At 38.1% G+C, this 24,828-nt stretch overlaps 1 protein-coding gene across 1 annotated transcript in view; it reads left to right on the forward strand.

Annotated features, from left to right (window-relative positions):
• The window catches only part of RAPGEF5 (Rap guanine nucleotide exchange factor 5), a 379,123-nt gene that overhangs the window by 42,882 nt on the left and 311,413 nt on the right, over positions 1-24,828 (forward strand). Inside the window, exons 2-3 of the mRNA XM_042781600.1 lie at positions 20,118-20,168; positions 22,001-22,107. Coding sequence (XP_042637534.1) covers positions 20,118-20,168; positions 22,001-22,107 — 158 coding nt within the window. The remainder of the gene's footprint in view (positions 1-20,117; positions 20,169-22,000; positions 22,108-24,828) is intronic.

Raw genomic sequence — 24,828 nt, forward strand, 5'->3', positions numbered from 1 at the left:
TTTGACAACTTCAATCTTTTCTCCATTTATTGTGATGCTGCTTATTGGTCCAGTTGTGAGGATTTTAGTTTTCTTTATGTTGAGGTGTAATCCATACTGCAGACTATAGTCTTTGATTTTCACCAGTAAGTGCTTCAAGTCATCCTCACTTTCAGCAAGCAAAGTCGTGTCATCTGTGTATTGCAGATTGTTAATGAGTCTTCCTCCAATCCTGATGCCATCTCTTCTTCGTATAGTCCAGTTTCTCAGATTATTTGCTCAGCGTATAGATTAAATAAGTGTGGCAAGAGGATACAACCCTGACTCACTCCTTTCCTGATTTTAAACCATGCAGTATACCCTTGTTCTGTTCAAACAACAGCCTCCTATACACAGGTTTCTCATGAGCACAATTAAGTGTTCTGGAATTCCCATTCTTCTCAATGTTATCCATAATTTGTTACGATGCACACAATCAAATGCTTTTGCATAGTCAATGAAACACAAGTAAACGTCTTTCTGATATTCTTTGCTTTCAGCCAAGATCCATCGGACATCAGCAATGATATTCCTCATTCCACATCCTCTTCTGAATCCAGCTTGCATTTCTGGAAGTTCTCTATCAGTATACTGCTGCAACCGGTTTTGAATTATTTTCAGCAAGATTCTACTTGCGTGTGATATTAATGATATTGTTTGATAATTTCCACATTCTGTGGGATCACCTTTCTTTGGAATGGGTTCAGATATGGATCTCTTCCAGTCAGTTGGCCAGGTAGCTGTCTTCCAAATTTCTTGGCATAGATGAGTGATAAGGTATTTATATAATTTATGATATGTATGTTTTGATAGTTATAATAAATGCCTGTATTACTGACTTATGTATGTGCTGCACTGTACTTTCTAGCTAAAAGTTTACTGTATAATAGTAAATGCTTTGACTCATAGGCAGCAGTGTCTAGTCTTGTGTATTGTGAGTCTTTTGAGAGTTGTAGTGTTATCTCTCTGTTTAATTTTCTTTTGAAAATAGTACTGTGAAGTGCATCATGGCTCCCAAACACAGCAAAGCTGTGATAGGAGAAGCAAGAGGCAAAAGGGAAGTATTGATTTGGAAGTGAAACAAAAGGTTATCAAACAACATAATGGTGGAAAATCAGTAAATGCTGTCATTCACACTTTAGGCATGTTGCACTGTATGATAACAATGATCTTCAAAAGCAAAGAAAAAAATTCTCCACGCTTTTAAAGGATTGGCTCCATTGAAAGTTACAAGGCTAATGAAAATGCAGGAGGGACTTATATCAGTTATAGGGAAATTGCTAATGATGTAGATTGAGTACCAAACACAAAAGCAAAACCCTCTCAGCATGTTGATGATCACTGCTAAGGCATGAAGCTTGTTTTAGATGTTTAAAGAAAATACAAGGCCAGACTATGATATGTGCTCACACAACTTCCAAATCATATAATGTCGTATTTCACAGAACCTATCATTGACATTGAGCGACATATTGATGCTATTAGAATAGAAACTTCAGGCAGAGCCTAGCTTGTGTCTTTTCAAGGGACAGTTAGAAATGTAAGGGTTACCTTATCTCTTCTTGCTAGGCTGTTTGAAATTTTCCCTCTCTAATCTCCCATTTGGGAGCTCTGGTGGCATAGTGCATAAGGCACTTGACTGCTAACCAGAAGGTGGCCGTTCAAACCCACCAGCTACTTCTCAGAAGGAAGATTGGGCAATCTACTTCCATATAGTTTCCACCTCGGAAACCCAAGGAGGGGTCGCTATAAGTCGGAGATGACTCAAAGGTACAGAACAAGAACAACAATCTCCCATTTAAGGAGCTCTGGTTGTGTAGCACCTAAGGCATTTGACTGCTAATCAGAAAGCTGGCAGTGCAAACCCACCAGCCACTCCATGGAAAGAAGACTGGACCATCTACTTCCATAAAGATTTACTGCCTCAGAAACCCAAAGGGGGTTGCTATGAATCGGAATCGACTCAACGGCAGTGAGTTTGGTTTTTTGTTTTGGAATCTCCCATTGTCTTCTGTCTCCCTCTGCTCCCCCCTCCCCGCCCCCCGCTCCAGAGGACTCTTTAAATAGTTCCTCTTGCCCCTATGATCTCTTCCATGTTCATATCTTTTTAGAGACTAAATGGATGTCATTGAGCGGAAAGGGAAAATGGGTAAAAACATCTTTTCTGAAAGAAGCTTTAGTCTTGTCTTATCTTCTTGGCCCTTTACCTATAAGTTTATCTCATTCTCTCATATCTGTAAATGCACTTGTAGTACAGCTAACTTAGGTGTCAGGAGCCCTGATAGTGCAAATGATGAAGAATTTAGACGTGAATTGAAAGGTTGGTGGTTCAGACCCACACAGCCACTCTGTTGGAGAAATACCTGGCGATTTGCTTCCATAAAGATTACAGTTCCCTACCCCATCCCCTAAAAAACCCTATAGGGAAGTTTCATTTCTGGTACACAGGGTCACTGTAAGTTGGAATTGACTCAACAGCATCCAACAGCAACTTAAGTTTGGAATTCTTTCTGACTGTAACCATGTTCTTAATCTTTTATGTATAGTTACTATTTCTATCAATTTAACTTTCCTTTTCCTTGTGGGTTTGGAGCTGGGGGTGGCACGAGTGGAAGTTTTATCTTGTTTTTAACATAGCTTTTTTTTTCTGATTATAAAAGTAATACATTAATATAGAATATTTGGAAGCATGGAAATCTACCAATGGCTTGGCACAGAAAGACCTATTATTACCATTTTGTACATTCCTGTCTACTTGTTTTCTATGTAAAATTGACCTTTCATTGTTCAGTGTTACTTTTTTTTTTCTTTTCCACTTTTTACCACAGTACTGCAATGTATCATGAGCTCTTTAAAATATTTGAAATGGCCACATAATCATGTACCTGGACTAGGATATAGGAAGTGAGGAGTGTGAGCAGAGGAGGGCCGGAGGTGAGGGGAAGAGCTAGGGGTATAGTGTTTTTAGATAACCGAAGATTGTAAAAATCTCTTAAGTAGTAAAAGTACCCTCACCAAAGGTCTCCTTCTCTGTAATCCATACATATTATATTGGTTGATTCCTCACTCACTACTTTTAGTATATAGGGCATTTTATTTACTTTTAATCTTTTATCTAGAAACAGGCTACTGATCAGTATTAACATACTTGAAAAGGGTTGTCTTCTTAAAAGTTAGGCTTGTGATTGACTCTAGCTGAGCTGATTAGAGAAGAAATTAACTTTGATACCTAATGTCAAACAGGCAGACAGTAGAGAGAATGAAATTGAAGGTGTTTGAAATTAAGTTTGATTAAAAATAAAAATTGAGAGGGTTCTAAAATTGGATCCCCTTAACAGTAGTTATGCATGAGGAGGAGGTGCGAACACAAAAACTTAAAGGTGTTTTTTAGTCTTCCATAGCTGAAGACATGTCAATTGGAATCTGAATGTGGTTTTCTCTTTAGATGGTGAACATAAGTAAAGAAAGGAGGCGAAATGTGCCCAGAAGTTTTGGGGCAATTACAGGTTGCTTTAGTCTGAGGGTTTGGTAATTCTGATGTTTGGTTCCTATTCAACCTGTTTTTCATTATTGGCTGTTTAATGCCCTGCATTTGTGGGCAGGAAGCTCTGGTGGCATAGTGGTTATTAGAGCATCTGGCTGCTAACCAAAAGGTCGGTGGTTCAAACTCACTAGCTGCTCTGTGCAAGAAACTGAGGCAGTCTGCTTCTGTAAAGGTTTGAAGCCTTGGAAATCCTATAGGGCAGTTTTTCTTTGTCCTAAAGGATGGTTTTTGGTTTTGAGGGCCAAGACTGGTCTCCACTTGACCTTCCGAACTAAGGAAGTAGGAGGTAACATCATGTGTAGACTTGATTAATGTAAGTAGTTGCAAGTGTTTAGAAAGCAGGCCAGCAGGAGAGGTTTGGAGGAGTGAGTGCAGTATTTTGTAATTTTCAAGTGGACTTGCTTATGCACTGGGGCAGCATTTCACTGTACTGTTTTTGAGTAACATCAGTAAATGTGCTTTGAGATGGTAGTGGATGTTTAGCTAAGCAAACAAAAAAAACAAATATACAGTTTTTAAAAATGCTTTCTCACATATATTTGAAAAATGTTAGGTTGAACAGGTGTATTTACTGCAGGACTTCTTTAGTTCCTTTAATATGTTCATGTGCATTTTGCATCTTTAAGGAAGGAGAATAGAGAAAGCAACATCTTCTCAAGTCATTTTGACCATATGATCCTTTTTCAAAAGATACCTGTTGATATCTTGAAGGACTTTTATGCTTTAGAAACATTTGCAACATGAAGCAGGATTTAGTATTAGGTGGTGTACTGGTTAGGAGTCCTTGGGTGGCCAAACCAAAAACCAAACTCACTGCTGTTGTCAGTTCGACTCATAGTGACCCCTCCTTGGGTTTCTGAGGCATTATCTCTACAAAAGTAGATTGCCCAGTCTTCTTCCAAGGAGTGGCTGGTGGGTTTGAACCACCAGCCTTCTGGTTATCAGTCAAGTGCCTTTGGCACCATGCCACCACATGAGAGTTAAATACTTGACTACTAACAAAAAGGTTGGCAATTCAAACCCACTCAGAGACCTGGTGGTCTGCTTCCAGAAGGTCCCAGACTGGAAAACTATATGGAGCAGTTCTACTCTCACCATCAAATTCAATTTGATGCCATTGGGTCAAGTTGAGTCCAACTCATAGCAACCCCACTTAGATAATGCCAGTGCTACTCAATGCTATCATTAAGAGATTGGGGCCCCAGAACATAATATTTATTATGTAGTGTTAATAACATTCCATGAACTAACACTGGAAGATCCATAATGACAAAGAAAATAGACCAGCAATTGCTGATGCCTCCTACATTATCAGGGGCATTTCCAGTAGAAACCAAAAAGAACTAGAGATCCTTTTGAATTTCAGAACATCTGAGCACTGTTATGGTGACCTGCAGGGTTTGTACTCTGTTTTTCATCCTGCCTATGAGATTGCCAGTTATGGATGCTGGAAGTGTAATGGACTTTTGTGTCAGAGTAGAAAGGTGGGTAAGTGGGGGACAGTGTGAAGAAAGACTATCTATGGTGACTTAATAGAGAAAATAAAGGGTGTCTAGGCAGGTTAGAAGGAGCTCTGGTAGCATAGTGCCTAAGGCACTTGGCTGCTAACCAGAAGGCTGGCGGTTCAAACCCACCAGCCACTCCTCGCAAGGAAGGTTGGGTGAGCTACTTCTGTAGTGATATTTCCTTGGAAACCCAAGGAGGGGTCGCTATGAGTAGGGTCCGACTCAATAGCACATAACAACAACAACAGCAATAACAGGCAGGTTAGAACACAGAGTTTAGTGAGAATACTAGGAAGAGAGTGAGTCAGTGCAGGCAGAAGAGACTCTGGATGAATGTCAGGAGATTGCAGAGTCTAAGGACAAAGTCAGGACAAGAACTCGGCACCACCAAAACTCCACAGTACCGATTGGACTCTTTCCTTTATAACAGGGGACCGTGGGGAGGAAGTTGGGAACTCTGTTAAGAATGCTGCACTTCGTGGAATTTGATTTCAACAAATGAAGAGAAGTGATAGTAAAGGTGTCATAGCTGGAAACATGAAAAGGAAGTATGGCACAAGCTGTTAATAAAATTCTGATTCTATAGTCATACTGTTAGAATGTATTAGAAAATTAGAAGGAAATGAAAGGAGCCAGTGTATCTATAAAGTGGGCTTTCTGTAGACTTCAGACTTTAAAAAAAAAAATAAAAAAAGGCATGTATGCAACAAGGAGGGATATGTGGTCCGGGATAAATAAAGTTTCACAAGCCTGTAAGACTCAAGTGCCAGGTAACCCAGGTCTTGTGAAATAAGTGAAGGGACAGGAAAACTAACCATTTCTTCTGAGATCAGAGCCAGAAAAGAAGGAAAGGATAAGCCTCCTCCTTGTGGCAAATGGTAAAATGTTGACCAATAAGACACAGTATTATCTCCATCAAGAGAATGATTTTTAAAATTGGAACTGTACAAGATGGCAGACATAGAGTTCTTAACTACTTTAAATGACTTCAAGAGAGCTAGAAAAACTAGCTTCCATGATGATGAAAGCCAGCCTGTTCATGGGATTATAGCACTATTAGGAGTACTTGCAAAATTGTGGAAACCCTATGTATCATTGCAGTGTCATAAATTTTATCAACAATAAAACATTATAAACTTTCAAGTGCTTTGGAAGTGTATAACACAGAGAAATTCCAGCAGAGGAGATTGGAGCACATGAATGCTTTTTAACATAAACTATATGAGAATTTAAATTTTTGAAGAGGAAGGTAGAGAGAATATTATGTACAAGAGTCACATGTTTGAAACAACATGTGTATTAGTGGATTCAGTAATATTTTGGTATATTTGACCCATAGCATTAGTTTTACATAGTGTAGACTTGTTTAGATTATATTTAGATTAGAAGTTCTATTTTAAAAGGAGAGATTACAATTAGTGAGTTACAATTTTTTTTCTCCTTTTTTTAAATCTTGTAAGGTCAAAAATTGATTTGACATTTTATTATTATTTTATACAACATGTAATAGAAAATTAAAATATGCCTTAAATAGTTTTGGAGGAAGTAATCTTAAATTTCCATTGGGGAGGTAATTTTGGCTCAACATGAAAACAATTGTTATCAATATCTGGTAAAGCACTGGAATATTTCCATAAGGATATGTATAGAGTTCCTCCTACTCTATAAAATTTGATAATCTAGACCAGGGTTGTAAAAATTTTTAGCTTTGTGGGCCATATGGTTTCTGTTGCCTCTACTCAACTCTGCTACTATAGTATGTAAACAGCCAGAGACGATATGTAAACAAATAGGCGGAGCTGTATTCCAGTAAAACTTTATTTACAAAAACAGGTGGCAGCTGGATTTGGCCTATGGGTCATAGTTTGTAGACCCCTGGTCTAGAGTTCCACTTATCTCACATAGTACAGATGAAGGTTGTGGAATGAGCCCCTGTGACCTCAGGAGATCCTTTCTAGTGCTAATATCTGAGGTTCTTTGTATGTCTTAGTTAAGTGAGAAATACAATGTAGAACCAGGAGACTACATTATCACTTTCATTGTTAGGGAGCTTCAACAGTTTAGGTGCAAGTTGACAAGAAACCTCTTAGACACTGTTTTGTTTCCAGATGTCAAAAAAGGGAAGAAAATGGCTATTCCAAGATTTATTTCTTTTCCTCATTTTCTGACTAGGGGGTAATACAGGGAAGGAAAAGTAAACTTTCATCCTATTGAAAGCCACACACAAAGCAATTTAAGTATTTTTCACTACAAGGAAATAATTGGTATTCTCGTGGATCTTTAAATTTCAAAATTTCAAAATAAGCACATAAATCATGTATTAAAAAAACAGTTATGTTTTCTATGCAGCCACTTAAGTCAGGAGAGAGGGAGTGAAAGCAAGGGTAACAAAGTTACGGCAGGGGTGACAATAGATTTCATAGATTTTGAGGTGCTCCTATTGTGCTTCATAACTTGGTTTCAGAGTCACTGGATTTTCAGGCAGTGTGACTTTGTGAAAAAATTACACTGGAGGGTTAGCCCTGGCTACACACATTGCCGAAAATCCTAGATGAGCAGACGGCATAAGTCCTTTGGAGTTTCTGAGGCTGCTGAAGGAGCGATGGCATACACATACACATGGAACCAAAGGCATTCTATTTTAGTGGTAAATGTAGACAAGTGTTAGAGGGTTTCATGGAAGAGGTTAGTCCTGGGAGACTTGGGGCTTGGTGGGCTTCATACAGCATTTATGATGATTGAAGGAAGGGCAGGATTCAGAAATGAAAGGTGAGGAACAGAAGTCATGGCAAAGGCACAGGCATAGAGATGAGAATACTTCCAGTTTATGTAGTAAAAATCAGACAACTGCCTGGCCAAAGCAGAAAATTTGTGGAGAAGTACAGGATTATACAGACAAGGGTGGCATTGAGTGGTAGGTTAAAGTGTTGAAACATTATCTGTAAGTACTCAAGGACAGTAAACTTTTTTATTTTAATATTTCTTTTCTTTTATAAAATAAAATGATTTGTAAGGAAATATTTAAGGAAGATTAATCTCATTTGTGTGAAGGTGCTTAGAGGCCAGCATAGGCAGGGAGGCCATTTGGTTCCTTCTTTTGTGTGGTTGAGGTAAGAAGGGTTATGGCGAGGGCATAGCAGCTTTTGGGAAAGAAATAGATGTATTTTGAAAGAATGTTTATCATTCTTGGGCCTGCTTTTGTGGGGAGGAAAGAGTCCATTACCTTTTTTTTATTTGAATTTTCAGTTTTCATTTTGAAATAACTTCAGACTTAAAAGGTGCAAAAATAGTTCTAAGAGAATTCTCTTATACTCTCCATCCAGCTTCCTCAAATGCTAACATTTTACATGTTGTTGTTAGGTGCCGTCAAGTTGGTCCTGACTCATAGTGACCTTATGTACGACAGAACGAAACACTGACCGGTCCTACACCATCCTCACAATCATTGCTGTATCTGAGCCCATTGTTGTAGCCACTGTGTCAGTCTATCTCATTGAGGGTCTTCCTCATTTTTGCTGATCCTCTTCTTTACCACATATGATGTCCTTCTCCAGGGACTGGTCCCTCCTGTAACACATCCTTAGTACGTGAGATGGGGGCTCGCCATCCTTGCTGATACGAAGCATTCTGGCCATACTTCTTCCAAGACATATTTGTTCATTCTTCTGGCAGTGTATGGCATATTCAGCATTCTTTGACAGCACCATAATTCAAAGACATCAGTACTTAATTTGGTCTTCCTTATTCACTGTCCAGCTTTCACATGCATATGAAATAATTGAAAATACCATAGCTTGGGTCAGGTACTCCTTAGTCCTCAAAGTAAGTAACTTAACACATAATATTATCAAAATCAGAAACTTAACATTGACATAGACTATTAACTAAAGTAAAGACCTCATTCATAGTTTTCTAGTTGCCCTACTAACTTCCTTATTCTGGTCCAAGATTAAATCCAGGATCTCTTGTCACTTTTTGTTAATTTCTTTTGAGCTTTTTGAGTCTGGAATAGTTCCTCAATTTTTCTTTGTTTTTTATAACCTTGACATTACTGAGGCATCACCAACAAAACCAAACTCACTGCCGTTGAATCGGATCTGACTTATAGCAACCTCTCCTTGGGTTTCCGAGGCGGTATCCCTACAGAGGTAGATTGCCCAACCTTCCTTCCGAGGAGTGGCTGGTGGGTTTGACCTGCCAGCCTTCTGGTTAACAGTCAAATAAATGCCTTAGACATTATGCTACCAGAGCTCTTAACTGAGGTATACAGACCTGTTATTTTGAAGAATGCCTCTCAATTTGAGGTTTCCTGATGTGTCCTCATGATTAAATTCAGTTATGCAATTTGATGAAAATATAATAAAAGAACCTTTCTTAGTTCATCATATCGAAAGACAGATAATGTCAATATGCCTCATTATTGGTGATAACTTTGATCACTTAAGGTTGATGTCTGCAACACTTCTCCATTGTAAAGTCACTATTTATCCCTCTGTACTTATTAAGTATCTTTATTTTTCTCTATTAAGTATCTTTATTTTCCCTCTATAGTTATTAAAAGAAGCTCTGATGGTACAGTTGTTAAAGCATTCAACTGGTAAGTAAAAGGTCAGCAGTTCAAACCTCCAGACTCTGCAGGAGAAAGATGAGGCAGTCTGCTTCTGTAAAGATTTACAGCCTTGGACACCCAGTGGAGCAGTTCTACTCTGTCCTGTAGGGTCTCTATGAGTCAAAACCAACTCAATGGCAATGGGTTTGATTTTGGTATACTTATTAAGATACTTTACCAGTATGCAAATATCCTGTTTCTCATCATACTGTTGTCCCTGTGTTCTAGCATTCATTGATGAGTCTTTGTTTCAGTGTTTATTACTGTGGTGTTTGCCTAATGGCGATTTTCTGTTTTCCTCTTCCCATCTATGTTTTATTCATTGGAATTATTCTATATCTTTCCCGTTGGTTTATTTATTTATTCAATTGTATGTGTGTGTGTGTGTGTGTATGTGTATATGTATGTGTGTATATATATATATATATATATATATATAAAACCAACTGCCATCGAGTTGATTCCGTCTCGTAGCAACCCCCATTGGGTTTCATGGAATATAATCCAATAAGGATCTCTAGTGGTGCAATGATTAGGTGCTGGGCTGCTAACCAGAAAGTAGATGCTTTGAACCCTTAAAGGCTCAGTGGGAGAAGAGACCTGGCAATCTGTTCCTGTAAAGATTACAGCTAAGAAAACCCTGTGAGGCAGTTACACTCTGTCCTATAGGGTCACCATGAGTCGGAACCAACTTGATGTTACACAACAACATAGTCCAAGACCTTCATTATTTATTTGTTTCTCCAGTTGTCCCAGATTTGGCCAGTGGGAACTTCCTCAAGTTAGCTGCTGTGGAAAGAGTCCATCTTTGAGTCCAGGGATGATTGGGTGTGCTGATTAGTATAGTCAGGGAATTCAGTGAAAATTAGAGGTAAGCTTGAGAATTCAGCTATTGTTTCTAAGTCTTTAGTAATTTGATTCCTAATGTTAAAGGCCTTTTTATGTGACTGCTGTTAACCAGGGAAGCCCACCCTGGTAGTTAAAGCTATTCTCTTGTTTGTAAACAGAATGAGAAGAAAGATATTTCCCCTGGAACTGTATAACATCAAGTTGATGAAACTTTGGGGTTTGTTGCTCTTTGTTGCACCTAATATGTACATATTTTCCCAGAAATTATTGGTTATTGCTGATCTATCTCCCTAGGCAAGCAAGATTGTGAAATATTTATAAGTCTTCCTACAATCCACTTTCATTTTATACTTCACCTTTTAAGTGGGGCAAACTTGTTTACACTAGAATAGAATCCTTTAATAATGGGAAGTGAAAATTAAGTTTAATGCTGTGGATGCTATTAAAAGGATTTCAGAAGTATGTAGGTACTATGCAGACATAAAGGTCCTTTGGCTTAGGGCTATGTCTAGGATGAGGTATGTAGAAAACACTGCATGAACAGGTGCGAGGTGGGATTTACTGAAACAGTGGCTCTTTGTTCTACACCATTCTGACTTGGAGGCCCAACCACAGATCCAAATACTGTTGGGCTAATGACTTGTATGTTCACATCCTTCAGAACTCAGCAGAGCATGTGATGAAGGTGATGTTTGGAGAGTGCTCCAAGCCTTCTAGCTCAAGTGGATGATAAAGGATTCAACTCATTCGAAACCACTTACTCTAACACAGTTTTACTTGACCCTAGCGGTACTTTGAACCATTTAGGGAACTTGGGGGGGGGGGATACCCAGGCCCCAGCCCCAGAGATTTTAATTTCAATTCAGTTGGTCTAGCTTGGTACCTAAAACAAAACACCAAACCTGTTGCTGTCATGTAAATTCTAACTCATTAGAATTAGAGTGGAACTGCCCCATAGGATTTCCAAGACTGTAAGTCTTTATAGAAGTAGACTGCTACATCTTTCTGCTGTGGAGCAGTTGGTGGGTTTGAACTGCCAACGTTTAGCAGCTAAGCACTTTAACCGCTGCACCACAAGGGCTCCCTAAGTTTGGGACCTAGACACCTGTTTTTCTCCCCCCAGAATTCCCAAATGGTTCTAATGTACAGCCAATGTTGAGAACCACTGAATCTAGCAGATACTATTTGTAACTTCATAATATATTAGATGTATTTGTTTATCATATTATTCTTTTTTTTATTATTATTGTGATTTGGGTGAAAATTTATAGAGCATATTCACTTTCCATACAGTAGTTCACATACACTTTGTCTCATGACATTGACCACAATTTACCACAATGCAACAGCTCCCCTCCCACTCCCTCCTGATAGTTACCTCTTCCCTGTGTCCATCCCTATGATGTTACTCTTATGAATGTATTTTATGCAGTAAAAGAGAAGTATGGAGCAATAGCTGAATATAGACTTGAGTTGTGAACTTGCAAGTTTCTTAATTTCTCTAAGTCTAGTTTTGTCATTTGTACAATCTTTGGTACATAGTGCAAACTCAGTTATTAATTATTCTTAAATGAATGATATGCAACATGTTTCAATAGAGTGTTGGCTTTGAAATCAATCAAAATTATCTTTTAGTCCTGACTCTGCAATTTTCCATCTCTGGGATGTTAAGAAAAATAATTTTTCTGACTCTTAGACCTCTTATGATAGGAATTAAAAAAAAGAAACAGTTGCCATTGAGTCAATTCCAACTCATATCTTGAGACGTGGAACTGTGTTCCATAAGGTTTTCAGAGCTGTGATCTTTTGGAAACTGGTCACCAGATCTTTATTCGAAAGCACCTATGGGCGGTTTCAAACCACCAGCCTTATGGTAGTAGTCAAGTGCTTAACCATTTGTGCCACCCAGGGACTCCAGAGTAGGAATAGATATCTGTAACTACTAATATAGGAAAATGCTTCAAATGTGGCAAGTGCTCAGTTAGCCTTTTTGTCACCTTCCCTTTCATTACGTTTTCTTAACACATCACAAAGCAGTAGAAAAATACCATTTTGAAAACACCATTGATTTTGATGTGGCCACACTGTGTTGAGAAGACCTTATTACATGTGGTCTTTGTGGCTATGACTGATGTTGCATGCACATCCTTCTGAGCTCTGAGGAAACAATTGTGGGCCTGAATTGCAACCAGAGCTTACAGAAAGAGGATAGTGGTGCCCTGCCCTGCTTCTCTCTCTCAACAATTGGCTCATGTAGCCAGTTTTCATTATACCTTACTTATGATGACTGTGTAATTCTGAAGTCTGCAAACTGGTTAGGATTCTTTGCTTTTAGCTTTGATCGAGCTTTGGTTGAGATGTAAATTTATCCTGTTGTTGGGTGCCCATAAGTCGATTCTGACTCTTAGCTACCCAATGTGACTTGGTAGAACTGACCTATAGGGTTTTCTTAGCTGTAAACTTTATGGAAGCAGATTGCCAGGTCTTTCTCCCATGGAGCTCCTGGGTGGGTTCATACTGCTGATCTTTTGGTTAGCAGCCCAGCACTTAACCATTGGACCACCACCACCAGGGCTCCTAGATTTATCCTGGCGCTTAAAAAATCCCCACAGTCTTAGAACCTTCCTGGACAGCTTTATATACCATAGTCTTTATTGTCTTATTCTATAATCTTTTATGTGGCCACCAGTTATTGATGAGGCTTTTTGCCTTCCTAGTATTATTGTAAGATATTCAAATATACTTATTCCACCTTTCCACCTTCATATTCTTTTTGATCACTCAGAGTGGAAAAAGTGACTGTGACTCAAGGTGACAGACAGTATCATGAACTGAATTCTCAAGTTACCAATAACTGTGGTAGTTCTTGTTAGTTCATGTTTGTAATGGGGCAGGTCATACTTCTGTGATGATTGAGGTGATTTAGTCTTTCTCGTTTCATTTCTATCACCCCTTAGTAACTAAATACTTTAGCTCAATAAGGATACTATTAAAACATCTCCTTTAAAAGCTGCTGAAAAATGTGCCTTAAATCTGTCACATAGTTAAGCAAGATATTTTCAACAACTCTGAAATGAGTTTCTTGCTTGGTTCAGACTCAGCCTTGTTGACTCTCAGTTTAAATTTAGTGAATACTTAACCTGAAAGAAAAAAGGGGAAAAAAAAGAAAGAAGGTAATTTATGCTTGATAAACAATTATCCTTTTGAGTTATACCAGTTTTTTTCCCCTAGAAGTCCATTTGTGAAGATAAAAGGTTGCAATTTTCTAATACAGATTTAAAATATGAGGTTTGACTAGAATCATTTTGGGAACTATTTTCCATGGTTCATTAAAATGTAAAGGAAGAGAAATAAATTTGATTTAAAATCTAATTTTATTTGTGTTCTTACTATTCTCTCTGTGGTATGTATTTTTCACGGAAGAATCATTGCATGTAGCTTAAATAATCCTAGGAAATTGGAAATAGAGGGAAATATGAATCATCACCTTGTCTGTGCATGAAATTTGTGGGAAAAAAATTCACTAAAATGCTCTTTTAGAGAGGATACCCTTTGCTTAAGGAGTACTGAGTTTCTGTTAAAGGTGATGGAAAAACTTAGATATGGATGGTAGTAATGTGGCCCAACATGAAGAAAGCAATTACTGTACTAACTTGTATATGTAAAAAAAAAAGAAAAAAGAAAAAAAGTTGAAATAGCAAACATTCTGTTTTTTAATATTTTTACCATAATTTAAGAATAACAGGAGAGGATAACTTGCATCTAGTAGACCAGCCTTTCAAAATTCTACAGCAAATTATAGAAAAATTAGGGTCAAGATAGAGAATTCACGGGTTAGTGTATTCTTTAGAACATGTGTCTTCTGGTAAGTTGGTTTCTAAATCAGGAATGGTATCTTGCTCATGTGTATGTTTCTGGAAATTTTCAAGTGCCTGACTAGGAGCTGAGTAGGTGCTTTTTGTTGTTCTTAGGTGCTGTTGAGTCAGTTCCAACACAAAGAGACCCTGTGTACAACAGAATGAAACACTGCCTGTGTTTGCACCATCCTCACAATCATTACTATGCTTGAGCCCATTGTTGCAGCCATTTTGTCAGTCCATCTCATTGAGGGTCGTCTTCTTTTTCCTGACCCTCTAGTTTACCAAGCATGATATCCTTCTCCAGGCACTGGTTCCTCCCAACCACATGACCAAAGTATGAGAGGTGAAGACTCGTCAACCTTGCTTCTAAGGAGCATTCTAGCTGTACTTCATACAAACAGATTTATTTGTTCTTCTGACAGTGCATGGTATATTCAGTATTCTTCACCAACACTATAATTCAAATGCATCAATTTCTCTTTAGTCTTCGTTATTCATTGTCTAGCTTTCACATGCATGTGAGGTGATTGAAGATACCATGACTTGGGTTAGGCACACCTTGGTCTTCAAAGTGATGTCTTTGCTCTTTAACACTTTAAAGAGGTCTTTTGCAGCCAGTTTGTCCAGTGCAGTATGTCGTTTGTTTGCTTGCTTGACTATTATTTCCATGGGCATTGATTGTGAATCCAAGTAAAATGAAATCCTTGACAACTTCAATGTTTTATCCATTTATCATGATGTTGCTAATTGGTCCACTTGTGAGAATTTGTGGTTTTTTTTTTTTATATTAAGTTGCAATCTAGACTGAAGGCCGTAGTTTTTGATCTTTATCGGTATGTGTTTCAAATCTTCTTCACTTTCAGCAAGCAAGGTTGTGTCATCTGCATATATCAGGTTGTTAATGAATCTTCCTCTTATCCTGATGCCACATTCTTCTTCATATAGTCTGGCTTCTCTGATTAGTTGCTCAGCATACAGATTGAATAAGTGTGGTGAAAGTGTACAACCTTGATGCGTACCTTTCCTGACTTTAAACCACACAGTATCCCCTTGTTTTTGTTCAAACATCTGCCTTCTTGGTCTATGCACAGGTTCCTCATGCGCACAAAATTAAGTGTTCTGGAATTCCCATTCTTCACACTGTGATCCTTAATTTGTTATTATCCACACAGTTAGATGCTTTTGCATAGTCAATAAAACATAGGTAAACATCTTTCTGGTATTCTTTGCTTTCAGCCAAAATCCATCTGATATCAGCAGTGATATCTCTTGTTCTTTGTCGTCTTCTGAATCCAGCTTGAATTTCTGGCAGTCCCATGTCGATGTTTTTGAATTATTTTCAGCAAAATGTTACTTCCATCTGATGTTAATGATATTGTTCAATAATTTCCGCATTCTCTTGGATTACCATTCTTTGGGATGGGCACAAATATGGATCTCTTCCAGTCAGTTGGCAAGGTACATGTCTCAAATTTCTTGGTATAGTTGAGTGAGTGCTTCCAGTGCTGCATCTGTTTGTTGAAGCAGATCAGTTGGTATTGCACCAATCTCTGGAGCGTTGTTTTTCCCCAGTGCCTTCAGTGTAGCCTGGATTTTTCCCTTGATACTATTGGTTCTTGATCATATGCTACCTTCTGAAATGGCTGAACATTGACCTATTCTTTTTGGTACAGTGGCTCTCTATGTTCCTTCTATCTTCCTTTGATGTTTCCTGCGTCGTTCAATATTTTGCCCACAGAATCCTTTAATATTGCAACATGAGGCCTAATTTTTTTCCTCCAGTTCTTTTAGCATGAGAAATACTGAGCGTGTTCTTACCTTTTGGTTTTCCAACTCCGTTCTCTGCAAGTTTCATAATACTTTACTTTGTCTTCCCAAGCTGCCCTCTGAAATGTTTTGTTCAGCTCTCTTACTTCATCATTTCTTCTATTGACTTTAGCTACTCTGTGTTCAATAGCGATAGTGTCAGAATCTCTTCTGACATCCTTTTTGGCCTTTTCTTCTTCCTTTTCTTTTTAATGACCTTTGCCTTCATGTATGATGACCTCCCACTACTCATCTGGTCTTCAGTTATTGGTGTTGAATGCATCAAATTAATTCTTGACATGGTCTCTAAATTCATGGACTTGTTTTAATTTTCCTTGGCTTTAACTTGAACTTGCTATCAGCAATTGATAGTGTGTGCTATAGTCAGCCCCGTGGCCTTTTTCTCACTGATGGTACTAAGCTTCTCCATTGTCTCTTTCCACAGATGTAGTTGATTTGATTCCTGTGTACTCTGTCTGGTGAGGTCCACATGTATAGTTGCTGTTTATGTTGCTGAGACAGGTATTTATTATGAATAAGTCGTTGGTCTTGAGGAATTCTATTATGTAATCTCTGACATCGTTTCTATCCCAAGGCCATATTTTTCAATTACTGTCCTTGTTTCCAACTTTTGCATCCAAATCACCAAGAATTATCAATGCATGTTGATTACGTGTTTGATCTATTTCAGACTGCAGAAGTTGGTAAAATGCTTCATTTTCTTCATCTTTGGCTTTACGGGTTGGTGCATAAATCTGAAAAATAGTCATATTAACTGGGCTTTGTTGAATGCATATCTATCTATCTATCTATCTATATATATAGATATAGATATAGATATATAGATATATAGATATAGATATAGATATTATCCTATCATCAACAGCATTGCACTCCAAGATAGATCTTGAAATTTCTTTTTGACTGTGAAAGTGACACCATTCCTCTTCAATTTGCTATTCCAGACGTAGTAGACCACATGCTTGAAGTAAGTCCACAAGAGTGATTAGATGAAGCCTTGGAGTGCTGAGAGGAGAAAGAAAACAAAGGGATTCAAAGATGGGATGAAAGCTTCTGAGTAATTGTGTATTTGGGAAAGAATTCTGAAATGGAGGGGCACATTTTCAGGGATGGTCTGGTATGCTTTTGTAGGCTAGGAGAGAAATTTGTGAAGTGACTTAGACCAGTGATTCTCAAACTCCTGGGAGCTGGGCTATGGTGTTCCCATGAAAAAAAATTAAGTACAATCCTTTCCCAATTCCTAGTAAAAAATAAATGTTGGATAGAATATTCCTCCATTTTCTTTTTTTCTTAAGAGTTTGGCATTTGCTGTTTTTGGTCAATACCAAAAACTACCATAAAATAGTCTCTATCAAAATACAGAATTAAGTTAGTTATTTTAATTTCCCATGCTTTATGGCATCCCACAAAGAGCACCATGGCTTCCAGGAGCTACGCAAACAAGTTTGAGAACCCTGTCTTAGAGCGTTAATGAAACAAAGCTCCCCTGGTACCAGTTGAGAGAAGGCTTCACAGAAGCTTCTGATAACAAATCTAGGTATTGTGTCCTGTAAAAGATAGTTCTTATTATGTTGCTATTGTTGATTCCCTATAGGCTATAGCTTATCTAACACTGTTATCTATTCAGTGTAGCAGAATCCCATTGCTTTATTTACTCAAGAACATCCATGGGGGAGGTTTCTGTTAAGTGGAATTGTGTGAGTGTAAGGCTTTTGGGGAGACGGCCAGATTTAGGTTGGCAGTAGAAAGAAAGGCAGGCAGTATGTTTTCTTCTGTGAAAGTGTCTTGCCTGAGTTTTTTAGAACTTGTTTCTACCTAAAAGCATTCTTTTTAACTACGTCACATGAAGTATTTGCTTTTCTGAGCTAATCAAGCAGTCAGATGAATAATAAGGTTGTCAGTTCTGGTCTGCCATATTGATTTTTAAATGCTTCTCTGTTTAGGGGAAAAAATCATTTCTCATGATGATTCATCTTCATATAATGAATCTGGTGCATATCCAGTTTTCAATTGTTAAGTATTTTGATACGCAAATATATTACATAGGTTCACACGATAAATGGTTGGGGAAGGTGAGTCATCTGGAGTGTATAGAGTAGATTGGAAAGAGGGTAGATGTTGTATTTTATTGTATTACAGATGGCTTGTCTACCATGTAACATTTATTTTCTTTGAAGCAAGTTGCAGATCTTTAGCAGAGTGTACCACTCAAGCATTTCTGGATAAAGAATTACCACTGATTTCAGTAGAATAGATGATAAATAGTATGGGTGCCGTGTGTAGTGGGGAGGGGGTAGAATGCCAAAGACAGTAAGTTTGTGAGAAGATTCTGATGCAGGAAAGTGATGATTAGCAAGATATGTTTCATAAATGTAGCAAATTATTCTAAGAAGTGGAGGCGGCAGGCTAAAAAAACCATAGGCTCTCAAAAGACATCAAGTCTTGGAATAGAGGTATAAAGAGCTTTAAACATAGGTTGGAAGCTCAATAACTGTTAGTTTCTCTGTGCTTTTTCCATTTTGCAGTGGGAAATGACAATAGTGCCCTATTGTCCATAAGCGTATGTGTGTGATGGTGCTACTTACTGGATCGTTAGGTAGGAAAAATTAGCTCCTACAATTCAGATAATTCAGTAAATACTTATTAAGTTGATAGAGATACGTAAATATCTATAAATAAATGAATAGAAAGATAAACATCTTTATGCAAGGCTGTGCCCTAGATTCAGTAAGAGCAAAGCAGTGTAAGCTGTCAACATTGCCTTCAAGTTGCTTACAGATTATTGGGGATAAGGTGCACACAGAAAGACGAACAAAACAAAGCAGCCCAGGAGCTGCCACATAAACAGTAGCGAAACCAAAGAGCTCTGAAGGAGGAACTCCAGTTGGCTGATGTCGGTGGGAAGAGCTTCCTTCACCCAGGAGGTGACTGCACAGACCTGGACTGTGATGTCAGAGTAGGATTTGGGGAAGCCATCCAGGAAGATGGAGAATTTTTTAATGTGAGGAATAGTGTGAGTAGAGGCAAGGGTTTGAATGGCAGGTTTTTCTGACGAGCAGATAATGCTAAATTCAAGAAGCCCTGGAGGAAGGTGGAAGTATGCTAGAAACCTGTGAACCAGACTGTGGTGGACCCAGAAGGCCAGGCTAGGGGTTTAGATTGACTCACATAAGCAATAATAGAACTACCTACTATAAGTTTAGGGGGCGACATAGAGAGCTCTGCTGGTATAGTGCCGAAGGCATCTGTCTGACTGTTAACCAGTAGGCTGGCAGTTCAAACCCACCAGCCACTCCTTGGAAGGAAGATTGGGCAATCACTTCCTTAGAGTTACTGCTCAGAAACCCAAGGAGGGATCACTATGAGTCAAATTGACTCGGCGGCAGTGAGTTTTTTTTTGTTGTAGTTGTTTTATCGTGGTATTTGTTTAGTTGAAGTTTGCAGGATGGCCTGAAGGGAGCATCCTGGAGCACAGGGGCACCTGTTGAGAATCTGAAGCATGGTTCTGGTGGGTGGTAATGAAGACCTGAGTAAGAGCTGCAGGTGTAGAAATGAAAAGGAGAGTGGAATCAAAATCTCAGAATCAAGTGGCAAGTAAAAAAAATCCCAATTTTTCTGTTGTACTTTTGTGTATTGTCTTCTGTAGAGTGGGAGCAGTTCAAATGGTATATCTTCTTCCATTGTATGAATTGTGACCAGAAACTTACATTGAATGAGAATAAGGATGCTGATTCTATATGGCTTTTATGGCTTGTGATTTGAGCTCTTCCTCCCCACCCCATGGATAATTAACTAGGCCTGCCACATTGCATATATTTTACCCTTTTGTTATAAAGATTTCTTTGGTACAAAGATTTCTGTTTGGTTCTAACCTTTTAATCCTTTCTTTCTTTCTTTTAAAATAGACTCTGTCGAGAAGAATTTCCAATCCATACCTTGAACATACTTCTTCCCAGGTATGATGCTCTTCTCCTTTACTACATGTTCTTTGGCAAGGATTTACCAGTTTTGGCATAGATTCTCTAATTACAGCTGTTCCTTTGGATCCTAACCACATGGAGTTTTGGAGGATGCTGCATTGCTCACATTGCCACCTTCAACGAGGGGATGGCACGATGGAAGGAGTTTGAGATGCTCCGATAATGGAGTTATCTCATAGTGTATACTCATTCCTTGTATACTCAACAGTAAGAAAAGTGTATACAATGATAAGAAAAGATGAGGATGCCTTCACTGTGTCATGTTAAAGAATCATCAACAAAGACTTATAATTTTTTAAAGAGCATAGTGCCTGTGAGCCTTGTGTATAGGGAGCCCTGGTGGTACAGTAGTGATGCAGTGGTAGAGCAATTAGCTATTAACTGAAGGGTTGGCAGTTCAAACCCACCAGCCACTCTGCAGGAGAAAGATGTGGCAGTCTACTTCTGTACAGATTCACAGCCTTAGAGATCCTATGGGGAAGTTCTGCTCTGTCCTATAGGGTTGTTAGGAGTTGGAATTGACTTGATGGCAATGGGTTTTGGTTTGGGTAAGCTTTTTGAGAGAGCATGGACCTTTTCTGCTTTTTTCACCACTGTATCCTCAGCATCCAGAAAAGGGCCTGCCACTTGGTAGCTGCTCATTAAATGTGTTTTGAATGACTGAGTGAATGAACATGATGTCAGGACTAGTCAGGTATCACCTGACTCACACCTCTTTTATTTTTAAATAATAGTTTCTGTAATCTGAATTGTTGGTTTTTTTTTCTCCCTTTCTTACAGTTTTAACATTTTAAATATAAATAATTTTCTGGCCTCCTCATTTTTTCATCAGATTCCTTTTAGGAGGTGATTACAGGAATATTAGACAAGTATTTTTTAAAAAAGCATAAGGTTCCCTGTCAAATTATAATCTATATATTATCAATCTCTTTGCTTTGAGAAAAGATATAAAATATTTTATAGGCTCTGAAAGAGTATCCTAAGAAATAGTGAAAACAGAATATGTAAGTGCCCACACTTAATATGTATTAATTTTCAGGGGCTCTTGCCTCATGAAGGCAGCTCATTTTCACTTAGTTTCCTTTGTGAAACAGCATTATATGGTAGAGGAATATGATAGTTACAGGGAAGGAGGTCCTATATAAAGTAGGACCTGGACTTCTGTAGAGCTAAGGAATATCCTCTTTCTTGCTCCAGTAATTGGAGACTTATATGGGGGAATTAGAAGATGAAAAAAAAAAATGAAGTTAAATGAAATTTTTATCTGATAGATGGAATCATAAATTAGTTGAAACCAAGTTGTTTAGAATTAACCGTGAACTCTGCAGTTGAGTGAAGCTTACACGCAAAGCTCAGAGCAGCCTGCTATCAAATTTTGTCGTGTTTCAAGGTGTTCGCTAGATAGGAAAAAATAATTATTTTCCCATCTTGCAAGACTTGTCAAGGAGTATAAATATAGCAGATTTAATATCTAATGTAAATATTTTTCAATTTAATGTATTGATAGACACATTATATTAAAAATAGTAGATATTTTACACTGAAAACCTTGTTGTAAAAGAAGATTCTCTTTGTAGCTAAATAAAGCAGCTTAGCATTTGGCAAATAGTTATTGTAGCTTAATAGCATAAATCGACCAATAAAATAAATAAAGAAGGTAGGAGTAGGTCTGGACCTACATAACTAAAATATAAATGCAATTGTGGAGATTTGGTCATGACTTTTTATATATAGCATGTTTTTGGTAGCTCACAAGTTGTTGCATTGTAGTTCTAAATTTACCTTAAATGTTTGTCTTTTCCATTTAGATTTATGGAGAGAGTTCCTCTTGTGCAGGAAGAGCATTGAGGAATATTATTATTGTTCAGGCAGCTGACCTGATAAAGGACAGAGTGAACCTCAAGGGATTTTACAGGTAACACAGTTTTCTAAGACCTCATCAAAATTTTTCTTTGTGAAAAGGAGAAAAAAAAAAAAACCTAAAATACAAACAGACTTGTGTTGCACTTGTAACATTGATCAAAGAGAGATGGACAATATCAATAGTAGTAGTCGTTTGTCTAGGAGCCCTGGCAGTGCAATGGTTAAGTGCTCAACTGCTAACTGAAAACTTGGCAATTTGAATATACCCAGATGTTCCAGATGTTCCACTGGAGAAAAGACCTGGAAATCTGCTCCTGTAAAAATTAGCCTCGGAAACTCTATAGGGCAGTTCTACTCTGTCATATACGGTCACTGTGAGTCAGAATCAACTTGACGGCACACAGAAACAACAGTAACTTGTTTGTTTTAAGTGTCTATTTGGGATACTAATGGTGACTTTTCATTAACCTTCGCTATGGGTTTAAGGTGGAATCCAGGTTCTAAAGTTAGAGTATGGAATCCAGCCATAAGTCTGGCTGGCTTCCTGAGAGAATCTTTGCTCTGATTCCTCTGAGGTGTGATACATTATATTTTTACTGTGTGTGTGTGTTGTGGTGGGACTTCACTAAATGACATTTCCTCTCAGGCACCTTACCAAGGCTCTGTAAGGACTCAGGGGAGGTCACAGAGAGAATGTGGCTTGCTTTCACTCTCCAGGGGAAGGGGAGCTCCTTCCCTAGGTGCAGTAAGAGTGAGGCAGGAGAGGCAGGTTGTCCTAGGGATGCAGTTCTCTACGTTGGCTAGTGAATAAGGGCAGAGTATATCAGTGCCTTCATGGCCAGCTTTGAAGTACAGCTAGAGTAAGAGTGGTCACCAAGAAGGTGTGGAGCACATGTTTTCATCTCATGGAGCGGTTAAAAGAAAAAAACAAAAATCAGCCTGGGAGCAATGATGATAACAACTAAAATACATATGTGTTCATATGTAGATATGTATACATATGTATGTATATGTGTGTGTTTACTTATGTATCTATATATCTGTATATATATTCATGTATATATGACCATATGTATAAAACATATTATGTATAAAACAAATAAGGGTCACAGGATCTGATCCTTCTTAGATATAAGCAGTTATCTCACGGGATTAGTTTTCTTGGTTTGAAGACTTAGAGAGATATTCTTGTGGAATAACTTGGTCAGTTGGTGTAATATCATTCATAAAGTTTGTATCCTGTATCCTAGTCTGGTGAGAAGCATCTGGGGTCTTAAAACCTTTCAAGTGACCAGCTAAGATACAACTATTGGCCCATACTTGTCTGGAGGAAAAGAGAAGGAAGGAAACCCAAGATTCAGAGACAGAACTGGTCTACAGGACTAACTGTCCACATGAACCCTGTGGTCCTCTACGCTGAGACCAGAAGAAATAGATGGTGCTGGCTATCACTGCGATACATTCTGGTCATGATCACAGTAGATAGATTCTGATATAAAAGGAAAAAAATGTGAAACAGAACTTCAAATTTTCACAAATGTAGGGTTACTGGACCCACTTAGAAGGAATCTGAGACTATTGCTCTGAGATATTCTTTAAGCCTTGATGTGAAACTGTCCCCTGAAGTCAACTTTTAGCTAAATAGCAGGTTAGCTCATGAAGTAATGAATATCACCCTTGAATATATAAAAAAATTATCTATATGAAAAAAAATATAGTGCCTAAGGCATTTAACTTCTAACCAGAAGGCTGGCAGTTCAAATCCACCAGCCACTCCTTGGAAGGAAAATTGGGCAACCTACTTCCGTAGAGATACTGCCTCGGAAACCCGAGGAGGGATCACTATGGGTCAAATCGGCTCTATGGCAGTGCGTTTGCTTTCTTTTTGTTATCCGAAACAGATGGTCAATGGATGTTCTAAAGCATGCATGAGAAGTTGGAGGAATGTGAGACTAGGTTTATGGGAAGGGAACAAACAATTAGAATGGAAATAATAAGAATGTTGATACAATGTGAAGACTGAAACCAGTGTCACTGAACAATATGTGTAGAAATTGTGGGAACCTGTTCTATAGATAGGTCTACTGATAGTATAATAAAATCTTTTTTTTTTTTTTTTTAAATTAAGTCATGGGAGCCAGTATGGATTATCAGCTTTTTATTTTGCCAAGTAAAGACATCAAGACCACACCAAACTATACCAAAAGAAAACTACGAAAAGAAAAGAAAAGAAAATTATTAATATTTTTATCACCATTCTTTCTTCAAGAAATGACATTGTAACACCAGAAAGAATAGGAAGAGTACTAAGAATAACAATCCCCACCCCCCAAACCCACTGCCATTGAGTTGATTCCAACTCATAGTGACCCTATAAGACAGAGTAGAACTGCGAAGTGTTGAAGAGTTGCCAGAATAAAGGACAGCCTTTTTAGTTAAATAAAGTTAGCATTACAACTCACTATAGTGCCCTTCTTTTTCTGTTTTTTTTCTTTTCCTATTTGCCACAAAAAACCAAACCAAACTCACTGCCATGGAATTGATTGCGCCTCATAGTGACCCCACCTTTCACATCAAGATAGAGAGGATTTTCACACCACCAGCAAGTTCCTGTGACTCTTAACTGGTTAATGACCATCCCTGTAACCAGCTTTCTTAAGTGTCAAAAACTTGGCAGAATCTTTATTCTTTTATTATTATTATTATTATTTATTTTATTTTGATTTGGGTGAAGATTTACAGAGCAAATTCACTTTCCATACAGCAGTTCACA

Source organism: Orycteropus afer, unplaced genomic scaffold, assembly GCF_000298275.1.
Source record: "Orycteropus afer afer isolate SDZICR_OR568_19922 unplaced genomic scaffold, OryAfe1.0 scaffold00008, whole genome shotgun sequence".
Lineage (NCBI taxonomy): Eukaryota > Metazoa > Chordata > Mammalia > Tubulidentata > Orycteropodidae > Orycteropus > Orycteropus afer.